Consider the following 26,832-nt stretch of genomic DNA (forward strand, 5'->3'; position numbering starts at 1 on the left):
AAGTAGATTCAGTGGACTTGAGGAGGAATCAACTTTCCCCACACCCTGCCTTCCTACTGAGTGGTACTTCATTATTGAGGGCCAGGGAGCTAGCTTAGTGTTGAGCAGGGAGGGTCTGTCAGTGAGGCGGAAGGCCAGCACCCAAGACCTTTTAAATGGCGGCCAGTACGCACCCCCAAACCCCACTTTGTCAAATAGACCATTTGCATCAGCTGCCTTATCTTTTCTGCTGCTTCCTCCCATCCAGCCCTCCCCTCTCCATTTCCCATCATGCCTTCTCCTCTCTCCCCTCTTTCTTCATCAGTAGCTTCAGGTTAGTAGCTTTAAAAAGCAAAAATTACTTTTTTGTGGTCTTTGTATCATCATGCTACAGACCTAGCTCTTTAAAGTTTATATTTTACATTGGTTAACTGACTGGTTTTAACTTCTTTTTTTCTTGAAGTGTGTCAGGATTTTTTTGTGAGAATTCAGAGTGTAAACTTCTTGGGTTACAAGTGGGCATCATAGACAAGCAGCCTTTCTTGGTAGTCATCTGTGGCTCATTAATACTAACCAGTCTGTGTTCAGTCACTGGAATAACTAACACCATCATGCACCATCTTATGGAAATTAGTGAGCAAGTGTAGGGAAAATATTTCCTTAAGCTGAAGAATCATGGGGGTAGTCCCTTGCCAGCATCCCTTGGTTTGTTTTAAAGAAATTTCTCACAGATGTAAGTGACACATAGATTTTCTCCCTAATGTTTTCCAGGAGGCCACTAGACCATACTGGAAATAATAGAAATAGAAACTAAAGGGCTCTTTTGATTCACTGAGTCAGGGTGGAGGGGTGGCGGGTAATGTTTATACTCAGGGAAAGGAAACAATTAGAATGTTTTAGTTTTTTTGAAGACTATCTGACTCCGACATAAACTGTCTGTTAAACGCTTCTCTTTGGCACTGCCAAATGCAGAAGTGCCACAAAGACAGATCACTAGGTGGTGGTGGTGAAGAATGACACAGGGGACAGGGAACCTGGGACCACAAGTGGAACAGAGACATCTATACCCTTGAATTCACTGTTTCTGTCTCAGTCCCCCAAGTCCATGAGACTACAGGCCTGCACCCCAGGCGCAGCTTAGACTCTTGTGACAGACGTCCGTGTAGGAAGCTTTATTAGTCTGTTGGTTTTTCTTTTGTAGAAGCCTCACCTAGTTCTTTGGGTCATTCCGAAGGTCTCCTGCAAATGCCACACTAGCAGTAGTGAACTAGCTTTCCTGAGCCTTTCTCAGCTCTCCCTTACACACACTCCGCCAATTCTGCCCCTCCTTCCCCACAGGTACCCTGCAGTAGCCCGGTAACACAGTTTCTTTGTATTGGCTGGCTAAGCTGTTCACTTTGGAATGTCTTGGGTACTTCTGTTTAGTTCTGTTTATCTTAGATGATTTGCTTTTAGAGGCAAAAAAACCCCCCCATAATTTCTTGTAACCTTTACTAATAGTGCTATGTATATATGATTGCCCAATTTTAATTTTTTATGGTGAATACAGTTTTGGAATTGCATTATTTATTTTTTCCTTTGGGAGTTTAGTGATGAGATTAGAGAACATTAGTTAGCTGTTAATTAAATTAAAGCTCTAGCAAGTACACACACAATTTGCTTTTGTGTAGAGATATAGTACTATAATTGAAGCCAGAATAACAGAAGCTAGATATTTATGGAAGATCTGAATTAAAAAAAAAATTAGTACCCTCCAGTCAGTCAGCAAGCATCTTTCCAAGTTGTGTTTCCACAGAAGGTTGCATATTATAGGCTAAATAAAAGATTGAAGACGCCCTGGGTTTGAATTAGGACCTGACTTTCACTAGCCACAGGAGCAGTAGTACTAAGCTGGAGCTGATGGTGACTGCCAGGATTAATTTGAAGATGGGATATAGCAGTATGCCTCTCTGATGGTGACCCATGTGTGCAGATGTTGTTTTTGTGTGCTCCAAACTGTGGGACTTAATTTTTAAGGTTTATGCTAAAACTTACCTTTGCTAAAAGTTTTTCCTACGCCGCCGCCTTGCTGTAAGCTTGCTTTTTTCCCACAGCCTTGTCCATTTATCATCGATATGAGAGCACAGGAAGGGTCCATGTGAAGAAGGCCCGCTAGGGGGAGATTCTGCATGCAAGGCTGTGCTTCATAACCTGATCCCCACAAAAGAGAAAGTTTTATGTCCACATTCAGTTGATGATCTCCCCAGGAAACCATTCTGATTTTAAATGAAGGCAGTTTATGCTCTGCCTTGGTATGAGTACATGGATGGGTCGTTTTGTGTGTCTTTGTGAGACTTTGTGACTCTTGAGATTGTTTTCCAAAGAGGATCGATCCTCTTATGTAACGGACTGTTTGAATGTTCAGCCTCTAGATGGCAGTTTTGTACGTGCATTGGTTGCTCTTGGGTCAGTTGAATGGTACTTGTCATTTATACACTGGTGATTCGAAGACAGCTGCGTGTGTGGTTTCTGTAGAAGTGACAGTTTATATGAGTATTACTACTTAAGGCAGAGAGTGTTTTCAGTGACTCACTCTTTCTCTTGAAGCTCCTTCCTTTCACCATTTTCACAGATCGTTCATACCTGCTCTCTGGCAACAGCTAGCTGGCCTGCCCAGTTAGTCAGGCCTCTTTAAATATTGTAGTTTAGCTGGGTGAACCAAGGTGCTAGATTCTTTGCTTCGGGATGGTGCATGTGAGCACACTTGTCCTTCTGTCCAGCCTGTGTCGAGAACCAGGCTTCTCTGTCCCACTGCAGTCTTTATGTCACAGAGCCACAGAGCCTATGAACTGTTTTTCCTGGTTTTGGGCTTCCCGTCCCTCCCCTTCTCACTGCCTGTTTGAAATGCTACTTGACTTTGCCTTCCTGCCCATTGGGTTGGAGTGCTGGTCTCAGTGCCATTGACCTTTCAGGCAGGAAATGGCTTTTCCTTCCTCAGAGGGTGTTATGCTACTCTGACTTCATGGCCAGGGGTGGGGTGGCTGGTGGGGGATGGGCATCATTCTTTCTGAATTGCTTCCTGGCTCTTAGGGATAGATAGCAACCCATTTGAGAAGTTCTTGGATTCTTGAGTTCCCAAAGTCAGAACTTACTGAAGTTTTGGGAGTTTTGTTTTGCCTTCTAATTAAGTGAGAACATTGGCTGTTTGAACCTGTTTTAAGTAGGCTTTGGTGGTTAGTGGAGTGGATGGGAGGGTGACCTAGGGAACCTGACTTCTATTCTCTAATCACGGCAGTGAAATTTGTTGGGGAGTACACACATTTATCTGCCAGTTTCTCAACATAGGACTTAAAAAAAAAACAAAAAACTTCAACACCAAAAATTTTCTATTTCATAAATTCCAAGAAAGAAAGCAATGAAGCAGTAAATTTCACCTGTTCTGTTCACCATGAGGCCGAAGAGCCCAAATGGTGCAGAGCATGGCAGATAAACCTAAGGAGAGACTTGCTTAGCTTGCTGTCAGTAGCAGTAACAAGGATTCCCGTTGGCCTTGTGCTGCACCCATCCCATTAGAAAGAAATGCTTTTTCCTGGTGCATTGTGGTAACCTGTGCCCATTGCTGTGGCTGGCACACAGTACTCACTTAAAAGTCAGTAGCAGTAACATTCATGGGCCACAAAGTTTAGTATGCTAGAAATTCATCTGGTGTTCTAGGACTTTAACATCTTCTAAAATAACTCCGTGTGAAACTGTCTGATAGAGTAGGCAGTGTTTATTCTCTGGACTGTTCCTATTGCCAAGGTCCTACTCATTCTCCAACCTTTCCTCTCAGGAGGTGGGTGCTGTAGGCTTTCGTTGATTATGATCCATTCATTCATTAGAATCAGATTCTTTCTAGATAATTGATTAGAAGCTGCTTAGGAAAACATCTTAGGGAGTGTGTGGAAGAAGGTTACTCCCTTCCTTCCTCTGTCCAAGTTGATAGTCGTCTTGGACTCTAGGGCACATGCACTTGTTACAGATAAGGTCCCTGCAGCATTATGGCTTAACTAGAGGCCTTGTTTTAGTTTCTGGCCCACTTGGATGCAATGCCAGAGTTAGCCCTTCATAGCAATGTGGCATCTTTTACTTTTAGAAAGAGTGCCAAAGGGCTGGAGATGTAGAATGCCTGCCTAGCATGTCTGAGCCCCAGGTTCAATTGCCAGCAACACAAATAAGACACACACATACACACACACACACACACACACAGAGTAAATAAGCAGCTGAATAAGATAAAGGGGGCCCAATTATTCACATTTAATTTATATGTTTATTGTGAGAAAGAAGTGACAGTTGATAAAATCCTTAGCACAGTGTTTGGCATGTAATAAGAAATAAATCTTAGCTATATGTGGGGGTCGCCAACCTGTGACCTCTAGTTTCTCTCACCTGTAATCCATCTGGGTTACCAGGATACCCCTTGACAGGTGGTAACTGCCTCTGTGACCTGTACTTGCTCCACTCTTGCTTAATTCGAATGCCTCTAACCACAAGTAAAACTGCAGAAGAGATATAAAGGCTACAGGTATTAGAGAAAGGAACCCAACTCTGTTTTCCTTGGGAGAGTAAAGAGCTTCTTGCCTAGCTCCCTCCACTTGACTGATTATCTGCTTTCTATAAGCAGAGGTAGGTCAGATACCATTCTCCAAGGTTGTTCTCCATGGCTTTGGTCATATCTGTGCAGACTTTTCTTTGTATAGGAAGTATCAAGAAGCTGTTTGCCCGGCAGTGCTGCATGTTCCTGGCCTCTGATGAGCCCCTTTCACCCAGGAATAGGAAGCCCATTCTCCCAGCCTTCACTTTCCCAACTTGAGAGCACAGTGGGACACATTTCACATGCAGGCTACAGTAAGTTTTGTGGGTCCCATAGTCCTTCCTTTACTGTCAACCTGACCCTAAGTGGTGTGGATAGGAGTTAGGAGAGAGCTCTTGCCAACTGGAGATTTGAGTAAGCCCTAGGTCTTTGGAGGTTGATTTAGAGAGAACAGTACTGTGAGGTTCTGGTTGTGTTTGTTTCAATTGGGTGGAGTCAGTTCTAGCATTTCCTTGTCCAATAGGAAGTGGGTAAATTGCCAAACCACTGAGATCACTATTGTTGACTCTGGTTCGTGAATTAAGATTAGAACTAGAAAGTTGTTGAGGAACCCTAGACTCAGCCATGGATGTGCTTTTGATTGTTCTTGGCTGATAATAGAGGGCTGTGATAGACATTGGTGGTCCTAGCATTCAGGATATAATGCTCTCTTGGTTAGTTAGGGTTCTTTTTGATTTTGTTTATTTTTGTCAGTTTGACATTGGCTAGTGTTATCTGGGGACAGTAACCTCAGATGAGAAATTGCCTCCATCAGATTGACATGTAGGCAAGTCCTTAGGGCATTTTCCAGATTAATGATTGATGTGGGAGGGCCCAGCTTACTGTGTGTGGTGCCACCCTTGGTTGTGGTGTACAAAAGCAGGCTGAGCAAGCCAGGAGGAACAAACCACTAAGCATCTTCCCTTCACAGTCTCTTTTTGGAAGCCAGCACTGGAAGGGACATGGGGATGGGGTAGCAGTTTGCCTTGATTTAAGTGAGGACTGTCTTCCCTTTATTATTCTTACCATGCTTGAGAATTTCACACACAGACACACACACACACACACACACACACACATACACACACTTCACTTCCAGACTGTTCGCACTTTCTACCTCCCACCTCCCTCCCACTCCTGTCCCTTTCCTTCCCTCCCCACAAGTTTCTCTCTTGTTCTTTTCTAGTAATGCTGGAGGACCATTTTCTGCATCATTCTCATGTCGAGAGTGTAGCAGCATTGAGAAACTTGCAGGTGTTGATGCTCTCAGGCTGCTTGAACCCCAGCACTAACAGTGCGTTTATGGTGAAGAAATGCTGGCTTTTGAGGAGAATTTTATGGTTGGGCTCCAGAAAGGATATTTAAATTATTCGCACCCTCTCTCATCTGGTGACTGGAGGGAACTTCTCTGGAGAGGTTCTAGTATTTGCTGCAGACTTCACTGCCCTTATCAGTTGTCAGGCATTAGTTTTAGGCTGGAGTAGCAGTTCACTTTGAAGCTGTTATTGGGGTGGGAAAAGGAAACAGCCATGATGTCAGGGCTGGTGTTTGTGGTAGGGGCGTGATTTTGGGTCTGAGGGTGTTGGTTATTGGGTGGACCATGGTGCTAGCACCTTGTTTCTTTCCCCCTTTTAAATGATTCTCCTGCTTTTTCCAGGCATTGCTTTGTTCCTCTTCCATACTTGCTATCATCCCTCATTTGCCAGTGTGGGAATGACTAAGTTTCTGGAGTATTTACTTTTTTGCCTTCCACTTGGAAATGTATGATGCACTTCTTTGAGTTTGTAATATGGCCAAACATATAACTCTGCCAACCCCAGAGAAAAGCAATCAGACCTCTCTATCTGCCTTCCTGAACCTGAAAATCCCATATCCCGAATAGTAGGCAAGCTAAAGTGTTGTTAAGACGTTGTAACTCTTGGACAGTTAAAAGTTTTTAATTAAGATACCACTGTAGAATTACACATATCTCAAGTCTATGTTTATGGCTAAGCATAAATGAAGTCTAAGTGTATGTACATACAGACAAAGACCCTGATCAAGATGAACATTTATAGCCTTGAAGTTTTCCTCATCCTCATCACCAGATACTGCCGTCTCCTTGGAGGGAAAATAATTCTTCTGTCTTGTGTGAGGTTTTTAAGAGTTTGAACACCATGAAACTACAGTCTTCAGACTGTAGCCTTTTCCTCACCATCTGTGAGGTTCATACCTAACCATTCTGTGCCATGCTAGTTGCTGTTTTCAGTTGTTGCCTGGGGTCCTAACACTTAGATAGGCAACAATTTGTATGTCCTCTTTCGTTAGCCATTGTTGCTGCAGTTGTGGTATTATGAATGACATGGCAATGTCCTTGGAGGTGCCTTGGAGGACATAGGCCCTCTTTTTTCCTGATGAAGCGTATGGGTGTAGTACGGCTCAGTGACGTGTGCAGCTTAGTTCTAGTGGATACTGAAAATGTCCTTCTTCATTTAATTTCTCACCATCAAAGCCTAGGAATCACACCACTAAATTACCAAGTGACCTTTTAATGTTCTTCATTCAGGAGGTGCTAGATGGAGCTCATTCTGCTTCTAAATTACATCTCCTCAATGAGTAACCATTTGATGTCTGCTTCTTATATCTACTGGCCATTTGAATCTCCCCTTTTTACTTTTTAATTATGTGTCTCTGTCTTTCTTTCTATTTCTGTCTCTCTATAATTGTGTCTTTATCTGTCTGTTTCATTCTCTCCCTCTCCCTCCCTCCATCTGTCTATCCCTCCCTCTCCCCTCTCCCTCTCACCTTCCCTCTTCCCTCTCCCTCTCCCCTCTCCCTTTTCCCTCTCCTTCTTCTCTCTCCCTCTCCTCCCTCTCCCTTTTCCCTCTCCCTTTTCCCTCTCCCTCTCCTCCCTCTCCCTTTTCCCTCTCCCTCTCCCCTCTCCCTCTCCTCCCTCTCCCTCTCCCCTCTCCCTTCTCCCTCTCCCCTCTCCCTCTCCTCCCTGTCCCTCTCCCCTCTCCCTCTCCTCCCTCTCCCTCTCCCCTCTGCCTCTCCTCCCTCTCCCCCTCCCTCCTCCCCTCCCCCCGCCTCTGTCATATGTATCCATCTTAGGGTTTTATTGCTTTGAGGAGATACCATGACCTTATAAAGGAAAATGTTGAATTGGGGCTGGCTTATAGTTCAGAGGTTTAATCTGTACTGTCATGGTCGAAAGCATAGAGGCATGCAGGCAGACATGGTGCAAGAGAGGCAGCTGAGAGTTCTATGTCTGGATCAGCAGGCAGCAGGAAAAGACTGAGAGCCACTAGTTCTGACCTGAGTTTCTGAAACCTCAAAGCCTTCATTGGCACACTTCCTCCAACAAGGACACGCTTAAGAATAATGCCACTCCTTATGGACCCACAACAGTATGTAACTACCCATGTAGGCCAGAAGAGAGCGTTGGGTCCTGTGGGGTTGGAGTTAAAGGCAGTTATGAACTGCTTGACAATGGGTGCCATGAACTGAGCTGGAGATTTCTGAAGAAGCCTTACCTGCTGAGCCAAATCTCGGACTCTTAGATATATTCTCTTATGAAGTGTCTATAAAGATTTTGATTGAATTTTGTTGTTAATTTTCCCCGTTTGTTAGCATTCTTCACATATCTGGAATATGGACCTTGTTGGAGATAGATATTAAAAATATTAGCTCTTTCATTCTCAATATTTTTAATTTGAGAAATTTTTTAGAGATGGGTTCATGTAGCTGGCTTTGAAGTTACTGAAGATGACTTTGAACTTCTGGTCCCTCTGCCTCTGCCTCCCATGCAGTAGAACTGTAGATGTGTTTCATTATATCTGTTTTATGTGGTGTGGGATCTCAACTCAGAACCTCATGCACTGAGATAAACACTCTATTGAATCAACTATACTCCCATATTATTTCATTCTCTTAATATTATATTCTAATAAATGCATCTTTTTATTTTGATAAGGTCTAACCTACCAGTGTTCATTTTCTTTATGATAGCACTTTTAAAACTTTTTAAATTAAAATATTATATATATATATCTCCTTTCTCTTTCCTCTAACACTTCATGTGCTCCCCTATCCCAGTTCATGGCTTCTGTCCTCTTTTTCTGTAGTTGTCGCACACATGTATACATATTTCTTAAATAAATAAATACAGTCTGCTCAGTCCATATAATGTTACTTGTATGCATATGATTCCAGGGCAGAGCACTTAGTAGCATTTAGTTCTTGGTCTACGGCTGGTCCCTGTGAAATTCACCCCTCCATGTTAGCGTGTTTGCTGCTGTTATCCTTATTCAGATCTTGTTTAGGCAGCCATGCTGGTGAGACTTCATAGGTGTAGTTTCCCTGAAAGTTTTAGGGGTTACAGTCTCACAGCAGAGATCCATTTCTCTGGCCCTTAGACTCTGCCAACAGCACTTGTTTTGTTCTATTAAAAAAAAAAAAGGCCTCTCTTTCACTTCATTGTCTTGAGGTAAAATGTGAGGAACCACTGCTGCTGAAAGTTGTCTCAATCTTGTGTGGTATGACTGTGTTCTGGAGGGAGAGCCTGGGCAGACACTTGTGGGAAGAATATTTATGAAGCACTCTGGGTTTACAGAGACATTCGTCACTGTCACATTTGATTCCATGTAGGAGTTCTTTAAGGAGCTGTAGGAATCACTAGTCAGTTTTGATGCCAAAGGAATTAGGTAGTGAACACAATTCCCTAGGGGCTCTGGTGCCCCCACATTGAGATGATATCACATGCCAGGGTTAGGAGTTGGTTGGTGGTCATGTCCTGGCCCTGTAACTTGCTGACTGTAATCAGGGACAAAGTTCTTACCCTTTTAGTCTTAGTTTTCTTGACTTTTGAACGAGAGTAGTGAAAATGCATTTACTTCCAGTGTAGGCATGAGGACTAATTTATTGAGTGCTTAGCACAGCAGGTGGTGTACCTAGCTAGGCTAAACTGTTACAATGTTACAATGTTGTAACATCTGTTACAATGTTGCTGGAGCACAGTGGTGTATAGAACCAGGAACATCTCCAGCCCTGCACCCTATTTGTCTACCATTGGCTTATATTTCCCTTCCATGTCCCATGTGTCCTCTCCTTTCTCCCTTACTCCCTCAGTTTTCTGTGAAAAACTGACACACATTTCAAACAGGAACTAAATAGGACATGCTATAAGAGAAAGTTTGAAAGTTTGCTAATATGCCGTTTCACATCATGGTTTTATTCTTGTTTTATTTTTTTCTGGAGCTATTTTACCAATCTAGGAGACTTGAGAAGGTAATTATGAGAATAAATTATTGTTTGGTTCTAAGATAAAGTTGACCCTTTTATCTTGGGTTCTTAGGAAAGTCCTATATAGGATTTATATTAGTATTTTTAATTTAATAAATGAAAAATATAGGTATTTCTACCTAAAAAAGTATAGTGCTGTATCCAGTGTACATATATGAAGCTGAGAAAATTCTCTAAGTTTTGGGAATAGAATTATAACTAAATGTGTTATATCCACTTTATTTGCTATCTCCCCTCCAGAGTGTCACTCCCCACACATGTGAAAAATAATTTGTATTTTGTTATTTCTGTTTGAAGTAACAACAGTCACACTGGCTTCCCTAGTTACTAGGGCCCAATCATATTTCCTGCCCCTTTACTGCCTCTGAGTTTTTCTGAACTTCCTCTTGGTGGCTTTGTGTGGAAATATCATGCCATAGGCCATGAAGTTGATGTGACATCTGTGATACCTCTGTACTCTTGGTGTTTGGGCAACTCTTGTGTTTACAATTGTTTTCTTGCAGGAAGGGAACTGGAGTTATGTTGGCTGCTTGATTCCCAGCATAGAGAGGAGGGTGTTAGTATCTCTACTACAGAGAACCCAGAAGGAAGAGTGTTGGGGTGGAGGTGGTTCAGGGCATGGGCCTTAGGCATAGCTATGTATCAGGATCACCGAGAGAGCTGCCTTAGCTCTGATTTCCCAGGCCCAGCACAGAAGTTCAGTTTCAGTAGGGTGGGGTTGGATTGGAAATCTACATTTTAAAAAAATTTAATTATTTTATTTATTTAAATCCCAAGTGTCTCCCTTCCTCATCCCCCATCCCCCTCTTTGCCTTTGAGAGAGTAACCCCCTAAACCCCCTTCCCTGGGGTATCAAGTCTCTACAGGTTTAGGCACGTCCTCTCCCACTAAGGACAGACAAGTACTCTGCTACATATGTGCCTGGAGAGCCCATGTATGTTCTTTGGTTGGTGGCTTAGTCTCTGGGAGCTCCAAGGGGTCCTGGTTGGTTGACACTGTTGGTCTTCCTATGGGGTTGCCATCCCCTTCAGCTCCTTCAGTCCTTCCCCTAACTTCCATAGGGGTCCCCAACCTCAGTCCAGTGCTTGCCTGAAAGTATCTGCATTCATCTCAGTCAGATGCTGGTAGAACCTCTCAGAGGACAGCCATACTATGCTTGCGAGCACAACATAGCATCAGTAATAGTGTCAGGGTTTAGTGCCCGCCCATGGGATGGATCCCAAGTTGGACCACTCACTGGTCGGCCATTCCTTCAGTCTCTGCTCCATTTTTGTCCCTGTATTTCTTTTAGATAGGAACAATTTTGGGTCAAAAATTTTGAAGGTGGATTGGTGTCCCAATTCCTCCACTAGGGCCCCTGTTTAACTACTGGAGGTAGTCTCTTCGGGTTCCATCTCCCCACTGATGGGCATTTTGGTTAAGGTCACCCACTTTGAGTCCTGGGTGCCTCCCCCATCTGATTTTCCAGGCCCAGCCCAGAAGTTCAGTCTCAGTAGGGTGGAGTTGGGTTGGGAATCTACATTTTTTTTTTATAAAGATGGATTGCTTGACTCAAACAGGTGGTGCCAGCAAAGAAAGCAAAATAAACAAATAAGAAAAAGTAGGGTAGCACTGGAGAAGGAAGCTGGGGCTTGTAGACGTTGTAGCAGGCTGTAGCTTCTCAGGCTTTTGATTTCAAAGCACCTTGTGCTTGGATTTGAAAGGTGGGAGGGGAATATCAAATCTGCTCTGTCTCCAGGCCACAGGCTCGGTTCTGTGGAAGCACAGCTGAGTGCAGTCTGTGGGTACATGGGGAGTCTGGCACATCAAAGGGGCTGCTGGAGAGATGGTCATTTGAGTCTGAGAAGAGGGGGAGAGCCCTGGCAGATGCTGTGGAAAGAAGAGTCAGTCTGTCCTTGGTCTCACCTTTCTCCTGTGGTGCTAATACCCAGTGTGGCTTCAAGGGATGACCTCCTTCTCAGGAATCAGTCTTCAACACAGCCGTGTCCTCTAAACCTTATATATTCTCCCCTTCTGTCTGCCTCAGTCGAGGTAGACTTGTGTGGCCATCTCCTCTCCTCCCCTCTCTCCCCTTTCTCCTTCACCCCATGTTCCTCCCATCCCTGACCCTTGTACTTTCATCCTTACAGCTATGAAAGTGTAGATGGAAGGCACTGAAGGACAGTGGGTGAAAAGACACATATGGCACATCATATATCCTACTGATTGAACAGTGGAAACAGTCGGTGACCAGAGGTGATGGAGAATGGCAAGATGCTTGCTGTCTTGGTCCTAGGCTTTTAGTACCACACTGAGGGCGTGTGGGCACAAAGGGCAACTGGACTTTAGTTCTTGATCAGTTGCATCTCTCTTTGTCTCTTTCAAGATTTCTCAAACTTTGAAGATGAGGGTTTAAAAGAGCTATTCTTAAACTTAAAAAATAAATTTAATTTATTGTTTGAGGATTTTATATATGTACACATGTGTTTTGATCAAATTCATACTTTGAGTCCTCCCTTCCCTCTGGGCCTGTTCATATCCCCCACTACTCTCTGACAACTTCAATTATATATTCTAAGTGAGTTAGTGCTGTCAGTGTTTGCAGGGTGTAGGGCTGACCATTAGAACATGGGCAGGCTATCAGGGGCCACGTCCCTGGGGGTGAGGGGCAGGCAACTTTCTCTTCCAGCAGCCATCAGCTGCCAGTAACTCCTTAGCTAGAGGTGGGATCCACCAGTGCTGGAATTTTTGAGGGTTGCTGTGCTCTTTATCAATTTGATTCACATGAAATTGTTCCATCAGAATGCATATATGTTTGGAGGAGAAATGGTTTGTGGGCAACATGGGACCAACACTGACTAAAGAAACTCTGCCTTGAGGAGTGTGTGACATTCTCCTCAGGTCATTTTATTGCCCAGCCTTTTCTGTGAGGCGTGCCATTTGTAAAGGAAGCAGGGTTTGATGCTCTGTGAACTGTCTGGAGAGATTGTGCTCATTGTGACTAGAAAGTAGATTTCAAGGAGAGCTTGCAAACTGAGCGGCACTGGGCTTCTGGCATATGGGTAGTCATTAAAACATTTTACATACATTTAATCTAACAGTATTTACAAAGCTAATTCACTTCATAAATTTGCTGGCAAAAGCGGTTTAGAAGGCAGTGGATTTGATGCTAAGAAAGTTGAAGTATTCAATATGGGTATGTCTCTCTTTATCCACAGTCAACGCAATTCACTTTAGAAAATACTATGTTCCATCCTTGTACAAAGCACCTTGTTAAGCAAATGATCACAGTCCATTTAGAACAAACAAGCTCTAAGGGAACCAGGTAGTTAATAAATCTTGTCCTTTACCTCTAGCTCTTGAGAGAGACAGGCATATTGAAAAGGATGTGAGGAGGTGGTTTTGCTCTCTGAGATGGGAGGGAGGCTAACAGGAGCAGAAGGCTGCGCCTCTCTTCATGTAGTTGGCTTCAGCATCCTCTCACGCTGATAAGTGGGTATGTCTTAGATATTCTTAAGAAAATGATTAAGAATGTTGCCAGTGCCTCTTTGTGTGACCCTGTGGTCATGTCTGTGTCTCTCCTTTCTCTGTAGGCCAGGGGTTATCACCATGCAGGCATTGTCGGAAGAGGACCGTAGGCTCTGGATGGAAGCCATGGATGGCCGGGAACCTGTAAGTAACAATTCAGGGAAGTGGAACAATAAAGACCCTGGGTTGTGTTCTGCTTCCCTACTGAGAGGGTTTGCTACTGCTCAAAAGCCTGGAGTCTTTGAAACCAATGTCCCAGGGGCATTTTTTATTCATAGGTTGATGTTGTAGATACTACAGTTGCTTCTGTGTGTATGTAGCTCCCAGGTTTTGGCCTTGGCCCTTAAGGTAGAAGTTCTGTGTGATGGTCCAGAAGGTTTCCCCATTATAGATACAAGCATATTGTCTTTGGATCTCTTAAAGAAGCAGAGTGGTCTGGATTACTGAATGGCTATTGGTCATACATTGCCTTCACAAAGTAGGCTGCAAAGCATGAGACTGGCTGCTTTTAATGGGATATACAGTTGTAAAAGTCTACATAGGAGGTGGAGCATCTTTATCACTGTCATCTGGTTAGGTTTCCCATTGCAATGGTGATTCACACCTCATGGTAAGCAGTGGGACATTATCACGATAGATGGAAGCAGTTAAACCTGGCCACATGATCTGTGTTCCCATTTCAGAGATGCTGGCCTCAGCAGGGTTATGTGACCTTGTGGTTGTTATGCAACATGTGACACGTAAAAGCCATCTGAGTGCTCTGGGGTAAGTCCCAGAGCAGGCCTTTTTATCTTGATGCTGAGAGTCTCAACTACAGTGTTAAGTGTACACTATTAAAAGGTCACAAAAACCCTGAGTATAGCTAAGTTCCATCATAAAAGGTGAAGAGACTCTACATGGATAAAGGCATGATCCAAAGGGGGAAGTGTGTACCTGCAAAGGCAGATCATGCTTCTGCTGCCTAGAGGACACCATGAATCAAGCCATTGTCCCTTGCAGACGATCTCAGTTCCTCTGTGGCTCTTTCCTAGCCTGTGCTGGTGGGACGATATGGCCATATACACGAATGTGCTGTTCTACTCATCTGTCTGTTATATAAACACAGGACTCAATCTGGTCAACAAAATACAAACCAGTATGTGCATAAACTTTAGTAATATAGATCCATATTTAAGCAACTACTTAAAGATGAGGCAGAACTGGATGGACTATAATGAAACAACTGTTTAATCTGAATTCCTTTCTTGGGCCAAAGATAAGATAGCCTCATTTTCCCCTATATACATTGTTATCCATAGAACCAAGCCCAGTTGAGAAGTGTGTGTGTGTGTCTTATAGATTTATAAAACCTACTTATTTCTTACTGTTTTAGGAAAATAGGTGTTGTGATTCATTTTATAGATGAGAAAACAGGGTTATGAAGGTTAAATAACTCACTGCAAGCCTCACAGATAATAAGTGGCTGTCTCTATAGAGAACATGCCAGCTGCTAGCCAGTGAAGACACAGCATAGTAGCACATGTGGAGAGAAGTGGGTGTGGCTGTCAGAGCTCTCACTTGGGCCCTTACCCAGCATGACTGCTCTGCCCCCTTAACCCATGGTGTCCTGGATTCTGTCATTTCCCTGCTCCAGCTTGGAAATGGAGTTGGAAGCATTGTGAAGAACTTAGAGGTCACATGCTGCTTCCATTAGTAAACATGATGTGGCTGTATCTGCCCTCAGATGAGAATGAGGACATCCAGATGCAGGTAGGTAGCCACTGGCCCTGCCAGTCAGTGCCTAGTACACTGCAGGGAAGAAGAGGAGAGATGCTGCTGGGAATGGCCGGCAGGTGTGCTAGAGTGACACAGCTGAGGTCTTTCTCTAGATGTATTTAGGTTTCATCTCACAGAGATACATTTTCAGACTGTCTCCTAAGGATTCATGCTCAGTTACTTTTGCATCACTTAATTTTTCTGGCTCTCTCGAATGACTCCCCAAACTCATAGGATAGGAACTCCTTTCATTGCATGAAATTATTGGTATATGTTCAAAAAACAAAACAGAACTGAAATAGAACAAGGAAAACCTCATTCCTCACTGCCCCCAACTCAGCTTCCGATTCTGCCTTCCCACTGTTTTAAGCCTCCTCTTCCTTCCACTCCTCCCACCACTTGATATTTGTTCTGCACGGTGTATAGTTGGCTTCTTACTAACCACTTCAGTCTTCCCATAGGCTAACACATGGCCGCTGCAGATGGAAAGACTCTTGAAGAGAAGCATCTTTTTTGCTCCAGAATGTACACATTAATAATAAGTCTAAACGAGAGATAATTCTGTCTCTAAACTTTCTATAAACCTGTTGTCACAGAGGAACGTATACCTTGTGCTGGAAACTGCACCTCTGTGTGCTTTCTAGTGTCCTAAAGGGAAAGATAAATACAGACAAATGAGGACCGTGTAATTGACAGTAACATGAGGTGTAATTTTGTCTCCCACTGCTGAGAGCATAGTAGACAATTAGCAGCTCCATTTTAATCACCTCCTCCCTAATTAGTTAAATATGTCCCCTTGGGAGTTTTGGCTTTGTCTGGTTGGCTTTTCCACAAGCTGATCTTAGAGTAATTCTCTAATATTGAGAGACTTTCTTATGTCAGGGAGATATAAATTTGGGCACCTGCTGGCTTAGAATATTACTCAGTATTATGATGTTTTTAGAGGTGGTGCTGGGGAATTTTAGTTTCTTTTTGTTCTTTCATTGTTCAGTAACATTGTTAGGATGGTTTGGGGGGGTGTCTAAATAAACCCCAGCTTAGTTGATTTTTGTAACATGTTAATTATTACATAAACCACAGTTTTTGGCCTATAAGACATAGTCTGTCTTAAAGACATGTTGAATATTTTTGTGGTATTGATGGGTATGTGATAGAGGAAGAAGCTGGAGCTATATTTTAACATTAAAGGTTATAGATTTTATCCACATATCAATGAGATCTTTCAACTCAAATGAAGGGGCTCCTGTTCAAACTTGCTTGAGAAAAAGCTGGTTTGTTTGATGGTGTAACTGAAAACACCACACTGTAGTATATTTTGGCCCATTTGAATCAGTTACATAATGTTCAGAGTTGGTAGCTTTGCTGCTAGCTTTATTTTCTTTTTCTTTCTTTCTATTTTTTTTCTCAAGACAGGGTTTCTCTGTATATCTCTGGCTGTCCTGGAAATCACTCTGTAGACCAGACTGGCCTCGAACTCAGAAATCCGCCTGCCTCTGCCTCCCAAGTGCTGGGATTAAAGGCGTGCGCCACCGCCGCCCTGGCGCTAGCTTTATTTTCTAATGTATTCTTTCCATATACAGCAAGAGGTTTCTTAACTATTCTAGGTGATATCTAGACATATATCACAATCAATCATAATCATACCATCATCTTCATCTTTGTCACCTTCATTTTCTGAGATGTTCTCACTATGTAGTTCAGGTTTACTTCCAATTTGAATTTGTGTGTGTGTGTGCGCGCGCGCACATGATACTGGAATTTAAGCCCAGGGCCTTGAGCATGCTTTGTAAGTGTTCTACCAATGGCCTGTATTCCTAATCTTTATGTCTTATTATTAGGAATTTGTGCCAGTAAAATTGTGAAACTGAACAGATAGTATTTCAGACTCTGTGGGACACATAGTGGCTGCTGTAGTTATGGAAGTTTGCCATATTTGTTCAAAAGTAGTCAAAGACAGGATACCAGTGAATGAGTACAGCTGTCTTTTTGTGAGATTTTGCTTATAAAAGAAACAAGTTACATCTGGGTTAAGCTTTTGGTCTGTACATACATTGGTAAAGGTTCTTTGCATATTTTAATTTTGTTGAAGTAAGTGCAGAGGATGTAGTAGATTAAGTGACCAGACTTGATACGCTCACTAAAACCATCATCATCACTAATGATGAATGTTGGCATCCTCTGGAGAAAAGTTATTGCTGCATGGCTGAGGAGAGTGGGCATGAGATTGGGGAAAAATGTAGTTTCTTTACTCTGAGACCCATCTTCTACTAACCCTTCTGTTCAGAGAGCCTGATCTTCGATACTTGATCACACATGCATCACTAATGTCACACCTGGCATAAAAGATAAGGTGTTTCCCACCAAGACTAGGACGGACACCACTCGTTCAGCTGAGTACCGGGACTCTTAGCAGGTGCATGAGAGCAAGAAAATAATACAAAAGACTGATATACTGGAAAGAGAGATGTAAATTGTCATATTTTCATATAGCATGATTATCTATTTAGAAAATGCCTAGTAGTCCAAAACAAACAAACAAACAAACAACCCCCCCAATAAGCACTAGGAATTAGATGGTAAGGTCTCAGAGAGGGTATTAGATTCTTTCCCTACCCCACCGTTATAGTTTTTTAACATAGTAATAAGCAAATGGTATCCAAACTTATAAACACATTGTATTCACCCCCCACCCCCAAATAATGCCTTGGCGCAGATTTAAGTAAGCCCTGGAAAGTGTCATAAAAGCAGAGCCAAAAGAATGGAGAGGTGTACTGCATCCACAGATCAGGGGAATCAGTTTGTAAATGAGACAGCTCTCTCCAAACAGATCTGTAGGTGTAACGCAATTTCTATCAAGATTGCGGCAAATTCTCTCTAAAATTTATATGTAAAGGTGCAGAAGGCAGAGGAGCTAAAGAAACTTAAAAAAAAGGAATGAAGTGAGATGATTTATTCTACTCTATTTTAAGACTTCCTTTATAGTGACAATAATCAAGATGTTGTATTGACAGAGGACAGACACTTAGATCAATGGAACAGAATAAAGAACCCAGAAATAGATTTCCACAGACATGCACAATTGATTTTAGACAGAAGTGCAAAAGCAATTCAATAAAGAAAAAAGGTTTCTTTCTTTCTTTCTTTCTTTCTTTCTTTCTTTCTTTCTTCCTTTCTTTCTTTTTGAATCAACAAAAACCCCACAAATAGTACTTTTCAAAGTAATAGACACTGTAGGCAAAAACCAGGAACCTCAACTTAAATTTTATATTTTACATATGAATTAATTTCAAAGTGAATCATAGATTTCTGTATAAAATATAAAACTATAAGACTTTTAGAAGACTAAGATAAAAAATGTTTTGATACTGGGCTACATGAATTTTTCAACATGATACCAAAAATATGGTCCTGAAAATTTAGGAGGAAAAAGAGGAAAAATTATTTCTTCAGCAAATTTAAAACTTTTGCTTTTGTACACACAAGATCCTGTTGAGAAGAAGGAAAGAGAATCTCTAGAGTGGATGAAAATGTTTACCAGGCAGTTTTAAAATAAAGCACCTGCTTATAAAAATGTAAAAAGAACTCTTAAAATAGTTAAACACCCAGTTAGGATCTAGACAGAAGGCACAAAGAGCTGCTTTAAAATAAATTTATAGGTGCTGAAGAAAAGGCTGAAGAGTTAAGAGCAACTACTGTTCTTGTAGAGGACCAGAATTTGGTTCCTACCACCTATCATAGGCACTTCACAACTGCCTAGCTTTGGGCATCTGATACCCTCTTCTGGCCTCTATAGCCACCTGAATGCACATGCACACATATAAATAAAAACACAGTGACGCTTAAAATAAAGTTATAGAAACTACATAAAGATGTTCCATATCTTTACCCATTAGGGAAATGCAAGTTAAAACCATGGTGTGTGGAGGTCATTACAGAAAACCACAATCAATCAAATTACAGAATTATAGTGCCCAGTCCCAGCCGACAGATCTACCTAAGGCACAGGAATCATTGCAGAAGAGGGATGGAAAGACTGTAAGGGTCGAAGGATCAGGGAGTTCGCTGTGAGATTGTGTCTCCTATGAATGTCAGAAACTTTGCCCAGAAAGTCTCCTCAGCATAGCTAGCTAAGCATGAGCTGAACAAGGATGACCATGATACACATGCTGAAGTGGATGGAGGAAAGCCTAGGAGACCTCCACCCTACATAGAGAACTGTAAACAACTAAGGAATGCTGAGAGCAGGAGGAAATCTTCCCCAGGGAAGAACTCTCCAATTGGTCATTGTCTTATTTATGGTCACTATTGCTATGATGAAACATTATGACTGACAGCAAATTGGGGAGGAAAAGGTTAATTGACACACCTACATATTTTAGTCCATCCTGAAGGAAGTCAGGACAGGAACAGGACAGGAAGTCAGGACAAGCAGGTCTGGAACCTGGAGGCAGGAGCTGATGCAGAAGCTATGGAGGGGTGCTGCTTACTGGCTTGCTCTTCATGGCTTGCTGAGTCTGCTTTCTTATAGCACCTAGGACCACAAGCCCAGGAATGGTGTCTTAGGATTTTATTGCTGTGAAGAGACATCATAACCATGGCAACTCTTATAAAGGAAAACATTTAGTTGGTGCTGGCTTATACAGTTCAGAGGTTTAGTCCATTATCATCATGGCAGGTAGACATGGTGCTGGAGAAGGGGATGAAAGTTCTATATCTGGATTGGCAGGCAGCAGGAAGAGACAATGAGCCACTAGGCCTGACTTGAACTTTTGAAATCTCAAAGCCCATCTTCCCAATGACACACTGCCTCCAACAAGGCCACACCTATTCCCATAAGGCCACACCTCCTAATACTGCCACTCCCTGTGAGTCTATGGGGGGGCATTTTCATTCAGATCACCACAGATTGTATCGCCCAAAATGAGTTTATCCCTCCTCTGTCAATCACTAATTTAAAAAAAATATGCCTTATGGGCCTGCCTACAACCCGATCTTATTGAGGCATTTTTCTTAATTACTATCCTCTCCTTTCAGATGACTAGCTTGTGTCAAGTTGACATAGAACTATCTAGCACTGTTATTCAATATCAATTAGTTAGCCCTAAAACCATGCATACAAGTAACATTTAACAGACTGAGCCAGCTGTATTTATGTGTTAGGAATGTTCATATAACAATTAATGGAAAAAGAAGCCATCAGTTTTAAAGAAGGCAAAGAGAGTAGTATATGGGAGGGTCTGGGGTAGGAAAAAGACAGGGGAAATGATGATATAATTATATTATAATCTCCAAAAATAGAATGAAAAACCACAGTGTGCTATAATGTGCTCCCTATATGGAAGATTCAAGTTTACAGTAGTAAAACAAGGAATGACTGTGGGACCTATAGGAAGTAGGTCTACTTATACATTGTTGTTAGGAGCACACAATGAAACAACTACTTTGGAAAGTTAATGGCAGCTTCTAGTTAATAAACCAAATGTGACCTTGCCATAGGACCCTTCCATTGAACTGAGACATTTTCTCTAGAGATATGAAAATGTGATACGTGACTCTATACACATATTTTGGTAGCAACTTTGTTCATGATAGCTCCAAACTGGAACTAACCCAAGTCCTTTTTCTAGGGTAAGCAGATACAAAAGCTGCTATATCCATAGAGTGGACTATTATCTTGCTGTAGAAAGAAACAGACTCATGGTACCCCTCCACCAGCTGTATGTACCTCAGAGCATTATGTCAGCTGAGAGTGCATGTCTGGGAATGGATATATAGTGCAGGCTTCCATTCTGTAGCATGCTTGAAGTGACAGAGAAATGTAGAATAAAGCAACAGTTCCCAGGGGATGGGAACACCAAGGTTGGAGAACAGAGGGGCTAGCACAGTTTTGTGTTATGACTGATAGTTCTATGAAACTACATCAAAGTGTATGTGTCTATTTCCATATAGTTGAACATATACTACACACACTCACCAAAAAGTATATGCAAGATCTGGTAAATTATGAATGGGGTATGTAATATAGCTAAGACTATGTGACTAATAATAACTTTCTGGATCTGATACTGTAGTATCTACAATGAGTACTATCATGGGGGAAGTTGAATAAAAAAGTCATAGTACACTTTTGACTAATTCGCAGTTTCCTGTTGTCTTAGTTAGGGTTTTACTGCTATGAAGAGACACCATGACCAAGGCAACTCTTATAAGGACATTTAATTGGAGCTGGCTTACAGGTTCAGAGGTTCAGTCCTTCTGAGCATGGAAGCATCCAGGCAGGCATGGTGCAGGAGGAGCTGACAGTTTTACATCTTCATCTGAAGACTTAGAGGAAGACTGGCTTCTAGGCAGCCAGGACAAGGGTCTTAAAGACCACACCCACAGGGACACACTTCCTCCAACAAGACCACACCCACTCTATCTAACAAGGCCACACACCTCCAAATAGTGCCACTCCCTGGGCCAAGCATACTCAAACCACCACACTTATCATTCTAAAACAACAGCAAAACAGGACAAAGTTAGCCAGTCACATAAAACTTCAAAATGATTTTCCCAGGTTTGCTTTGACTACATCTAGGCTGACAAGCAAGACTAACTGTTGCAGTCAAATCAGTTTTCATTTTACAATGCTGTGGCCATTGTTAAATTGGACATGAAAGGCAGAGTGGTGGCTTACACCTGTCATCCCTACACCCAGGTGGCTGATTTAGGAAGATCACTGCAGGTTCAAGGCCAGCCTGAGCTCCACAGTCAGTTCTGTTTCACCCTGAGGATGAGCCTTCAGGATGAGACCAAATCTCAAAAAGATCAACAAGCGAAGCAAGCAAAACATAAAATTTCCCTTCAGGCTGTGTGAATACTACAGCTCAGAGAACCTTCAGAGAGTAAATCTCTCTCTTCCAGTTTCTTCATCCCCAGAGCTGCCCCTTCTCTCTGTGTGTTGTGGCTAGGCATGTTTGCTAAAAGCAAGCAATTTAGAGTCACTACAATGACACTATCATGTCTGAAGTATCTTTCTATGGCAAGGTGGCTCAGGATGTCACTGGGAATCACAAGGTTTGCCAGAACCAGGGAGCTTGGCTCTGACCCTAAGACTGTCTTCTCATGTATTCTCTTGACTATCATCAGTGATTTATGTCTGAAGCTGCTTTCAGTGTGTCCTTATTTAGAAGTATTAGTTCTCTTTCACATCTCAAAGATTCTTTAATTAATGATATTTCCACTTCAGTTGGAGAGATGGCTCTGTGGCTAAGAGAAAATGTTCTTAGGGCAGACCTTGTCTTGATTTCTAGCACCCACATGGTGGCTCAAAAAATGTGTCAGCTCCAGTTCCAAGAGATCTGCTATCCTCTTCTGACCTCTCCCGGAAAGCACACAGTATACATTCATAAATGCAGGCAAAACACTGATACATGTGAAATAAATGAAACACCTCTCTCTCTCTCTCTCTCTCTCTCTCTCTTACTTTGATATCTTTATAGCCAGAATATTTGAAGATTAGTAGATGACTGAATTAATAGTACATTAGTTTAGAAGGTAAGGAGTAGGTGGCATGGCACCTATGATTATGTATAAAATAGTACATTAAGTTTAAATGTGTGAACTGGTCATTCCTATAGATAAAATATAGCCAGGCTTTGGTAGTTCCCTATGGATTTTTCCTCATAGCTGTGAAGCAGAAAGAGGCCCATGTGTAGGCAGAGTTACTACCTTGTTGCAGAAAAGGGAATGCTGCTTATGAAGGCTGGGGAGTCTGTGATCTTGGGTAGGTAATACAGGTTCCCCAGCTTCCAGCTATGTGCTGTCTGTACACATGCCTGAGTTATTAGAGAGCCACAGTTGACTGATTAAGTAGAGTTAGCTCCCTGTTGTGACAGCTTGGAGACTAAGGAAAACTATTCCACCCATAAAAGACAGTACTGTTCGATCTTATGTCCATTTTAAAGAAATTCCATATTTTAGTTTTTGTGAATATATCACCAAGCTGAGTGTGCTGTGTTTCACGGCTCTGTTAAAGCCCTAGTTTATGGTCCTTCAAAATCCCCAGGATTAATGGGCTGTTGCCACACATCTTATGCTCACGTCTAAAGGTTTGAAAGAGGTGCAGGGCATATGTATATTTTAATATTTTAATAGATATAGCCAGATTATTTCTCATATTATTGCCAAATTGGTCTCTTGCTATAGCGTGATTCATACTTTAATGCTATGTAAGCATAAAGTGTGATTCATGCTATATGCAGTAGTTTGATTCCTTTTCTTCTGACCTAGAGATGGCACCCATCAGTTTTCTCAGCTCTGCCTTCAAAGCCAGAGACATGGTCCTAGCTTTTCCACTGGGCTCTCCTTGGCTGATCAGGCTTTCTTATTTGTTTCTGTGGCTATCTCTTGTCTTCTAGCATCCCCTCCTGCTGCTCAGGTTTGGAACCATAAATGAGAGAGGTATTGCATCCAAATGGGCACATCTTGTGTCTTACCTGAGCTGTACTTCTCTTAGCCTTGGCTACAGGATCTGAAATGAGACCTGTGGGCCACCTGCTCTGTGCTCTGGCAGCCCTCAACATTCTGCTGGGCTGTTCCAAAGTCTGCTAGAGTCCTTTAAACCTTCCAGGAGAAAGGGAAAGTAGCTCCTTTTCAGGGAGCTACCACTGCTGTGGGGACTTGTGACTAGAAGAACTCTCAGTTCCTAACACCCCATAACATGTGATCAGTCAGCATTTCTACCTGGAGCTCCATCCAATAGAAGACATGAAAGATGCCATCAGTATCTACATCTCCTCTGTAGGACAGTTGTTGTTCTGTCCACTGCTGTTTTGTTAACTGTTTTATACCCAGTTTGCATGCTCCATAATTCCTTCCTTCAGGTTTGTGGCTTAGGCTAACCATTGCCTAGCCTTTTTAGAGGGGGCAGCATGAATGAGGCCGTGGCTCCAAAGGTTTCTGTCACCAGTTCTTCGTTTGAATTGGGGCACAGGTTCATATAACACCCCCTACCCCTATTTTACTTCCTACATCTGGATATGGCTTGTTGGCAAATCAAGAAGTTATTGGAGCTTCAGGCTCTGTGTGTATGTATGTTTTCAATAGCTCATTAAAGAGTTAAAAGTTTTTTAATTTTAAAATCTTTTGAGACTTAAGTATTACAAAGAATTCCAGAACATTCTTTACCTAGATAGCTTAAATTTTATTGTTTTATATAATCATAGTATAATTATATACCAAGGAAATTAATATTAACACAGTATTATATATTTTAAAAAAATCTCCAGTTATCTGACTAATTCATGTGTTTACCTTCTAGATTGCTGTTCAGTCCAGGATAACACATTGCTTTTAGTCATTGTATCACTTTAATGTTATTTTATCCTTATTGCATGACTTTCCTTGGGGACATGTGAATAAACACCTGTTCATGACAGATAGAACATACACTACTGATCAAAGAAAAAATTTAACCCAACTCTATCTTAGTAATCCTGTTACTTTATTGGGGTTTACAGAAGTGTGGGTGAGGGGTATCCTAGTTTATGTTTGGTCACTGCGATAGATGTTTGGTCACATGACCAAAAGCAACTTGTGGAGGGAAGGGTTTATGTTGACAACAGCTTATGTTGAGTAAAGCCAAGGCAGGAACTCAAGGCAGAGACTATGGAGGAATGCTGTTTACTGGCTTGCTTCCTTTGGCTTGCTTGGATACTTTTCTTAAATAACTCAGACCCTTCTGCCTAGGAAGGGCATGCATAGTGGGCCAGGCCCTCATACATCAATTGACATTAAGAAAATGCCATCAGATATGCTCATAGACTAATCTGATTGAGGCAATTAATCAATTGCATTTTTCTCTTCCCAAGTGACTCTGACAAAAACTCTCCAACACAAAGGCGTTACTTACAGGAGTCCTGGTGACTCAGTGAGAAGTGCATCACTAAAGCTCATGCTGTCATGGGGGACAACTAACCTGCATCTCTGAAGCTCCCTGCCCAACTTGATGCTAGCTTTGCTGAAGAAGAGTTTCCTCTCCCCAGAAAGTGTTTCCTGCTTGCACAATGACAATGTTGAGGGGCTTTAAAAACTTTCTGAGCTTCCTGAGTTTCAGAAATTTCATTAGCTTTCCAAGATTTACGAGCTCTTCTCTTCCCCTCAGAAGGGTGTGTTTCAGTTCTGAGGAAATAGCAGAGCAATAATGTTTGGAACAGTTAGACGCTCAGCCTTTGAAAGGGACATTTCCCCTAGCTGATATGCACAGAGTTGAGTATTCAGACAGTATTCCACAATTAGTGCGGTCAAGTTTCTCTGTCTTCCAGAAGCTTCCTGCTATGTATTCTGTCTCAGGTTCTTAGATTGCCTTATAGTCCATCTTCTTTATGTATAGTGTATTTACCTCTTTTTAAAACACATTTTCATTTTTGTCTCGCAATATTTCATATTTTGGGGAAACAGTCTAACATTTTGATATATGTATAGTGGTTCCTGATGGTCACATCAGAGTGGCTGATCCCTCTGTCACCTCAGACATTTATGATTATTATCCTTGTGTTAGGAACATTCAGAGTTCTCTCTGCTAGCTCTTTTGAAATATTCCGTTAATTTCTGTGAGCTGTAGTTATCAAGCTGTGATATAGAACAACAGAAACTTTTCCTGCTCTACAGCTGTACTCATGAATACAGCTGTTCTCCCGAATACAGTGGTTCTCCTAGATACAGCTGTTCCTTTAGAACATTTCTCTTCTACCATGTCTTCCCATAACATCTGTTCAGCCTTGTGCAGTTTGCCGAGTTTAGTTTGTACATTATAGTGATTGGCTTAGACACCCGAATCCATAGATACTAGATATTCTATGTGTGACCCTCAACTCAATAGTTGTGGTACCACTGACCTTTGGCATCCTTGCAGATGTCACAGGAGTGGTTCATGGATGGAGATCATTTTGTTTTTTCCCCATGTGTGAAAGGCCATCGATGATGGAGTAACTGTGTTCACTTAAAGAATGATCTCCTATACCCTAGAAGCTCAAATGTGGTCATGAGTTAGTGAATCAAATTAAAGTGGTACTTCAAACAGAGTGTTGACAGACCTGGAGCCATTTTGAATAATAGAATGTAAGTTGAGTTGTTCCTTTGTGGTGAGGTGTGGAACAAGATAAGCATTAAACAAACAAACAAACAAACAAACAAACAAACAAACACAAACTGAACTGGCTTCAAGTATGGCTCAGTTAGAAAGGCTCCCAGCACAGCTACCATACTCCTTTTAGTTTCATTCCAGAAATCCTGCTCCATAACCCTAGAAGAAAACACCAGAACAAGTAAACATCTACTGAAAACAAAGTCATTTCCAATATGATTTTAAAGCTCTTCCTTAAGCGATTTAAAAAAGCCCATATGAAATATCAACAGTAGACGATTAAACAAAACCTGAACAATGACAGCAGCGGCTGACATGCCAGCATGGATGGGGGAAGTCACCTGGGCTCCACCCCTGGAAGAAGAGCTATGAGCAATTAAAAACTATGGAGGTAGGGAGAATTAGTTTTCCCCAGAGGTGAGCACCCTACATGGTTATACAATACCAAGTGGTCGGGCCTAAAACGTTATACAGTTACACAAACCAGAAATACTGAATGGACTCAGTAGGTTGCATTTACATATTTATTATTCTTTTCCCTCTTCTCAATTTCTCTCTCTCTCTCTCTCTCTCTCTCTCTCTCTCTCTC

General features: G+C 42.0%; 1 protein-coding gene across 2 annotated transcripts in view; it reads left to right on the forward strand.

The window, feature by feature from the left end:
• The window catches only part of Arhgap26 (Rho GTPase activating protein 26), a 387,278-nt gene that overhangs the window by 137,235 nt on the left and 223,211 nt on the right, over window positions 1-26,832 (forward strand). For both annotated transcript variants that reach the window (XM_028777886.1, XM_028777885.1), the window contains exon 11: window positions 13,426-13,504. In XM_028777886.1, coding sequence (XP_028633719.1) covers window positions 13,426-13,504 — 79 coding nt within the window. The remainder of the gene's footprint in view (window positions 1-13,425; window positions 13,505-26,832) is intronic.

This window comes from Grammomys surdaster, unplaced genomic scaffold (genome assembly GCF_004785775.1).
Source record: "Grammomys surdaster isolate TR1022 unplaced genomic scaffold, NIH_TR_1.0 317, whole genome shotgun sequence".
Lineage (NCBI taxonomy): Eukaryota > Metazoa > Chordata > Mammalia > Rodentia > Muridae > Grammomys > Grammomys surdaster.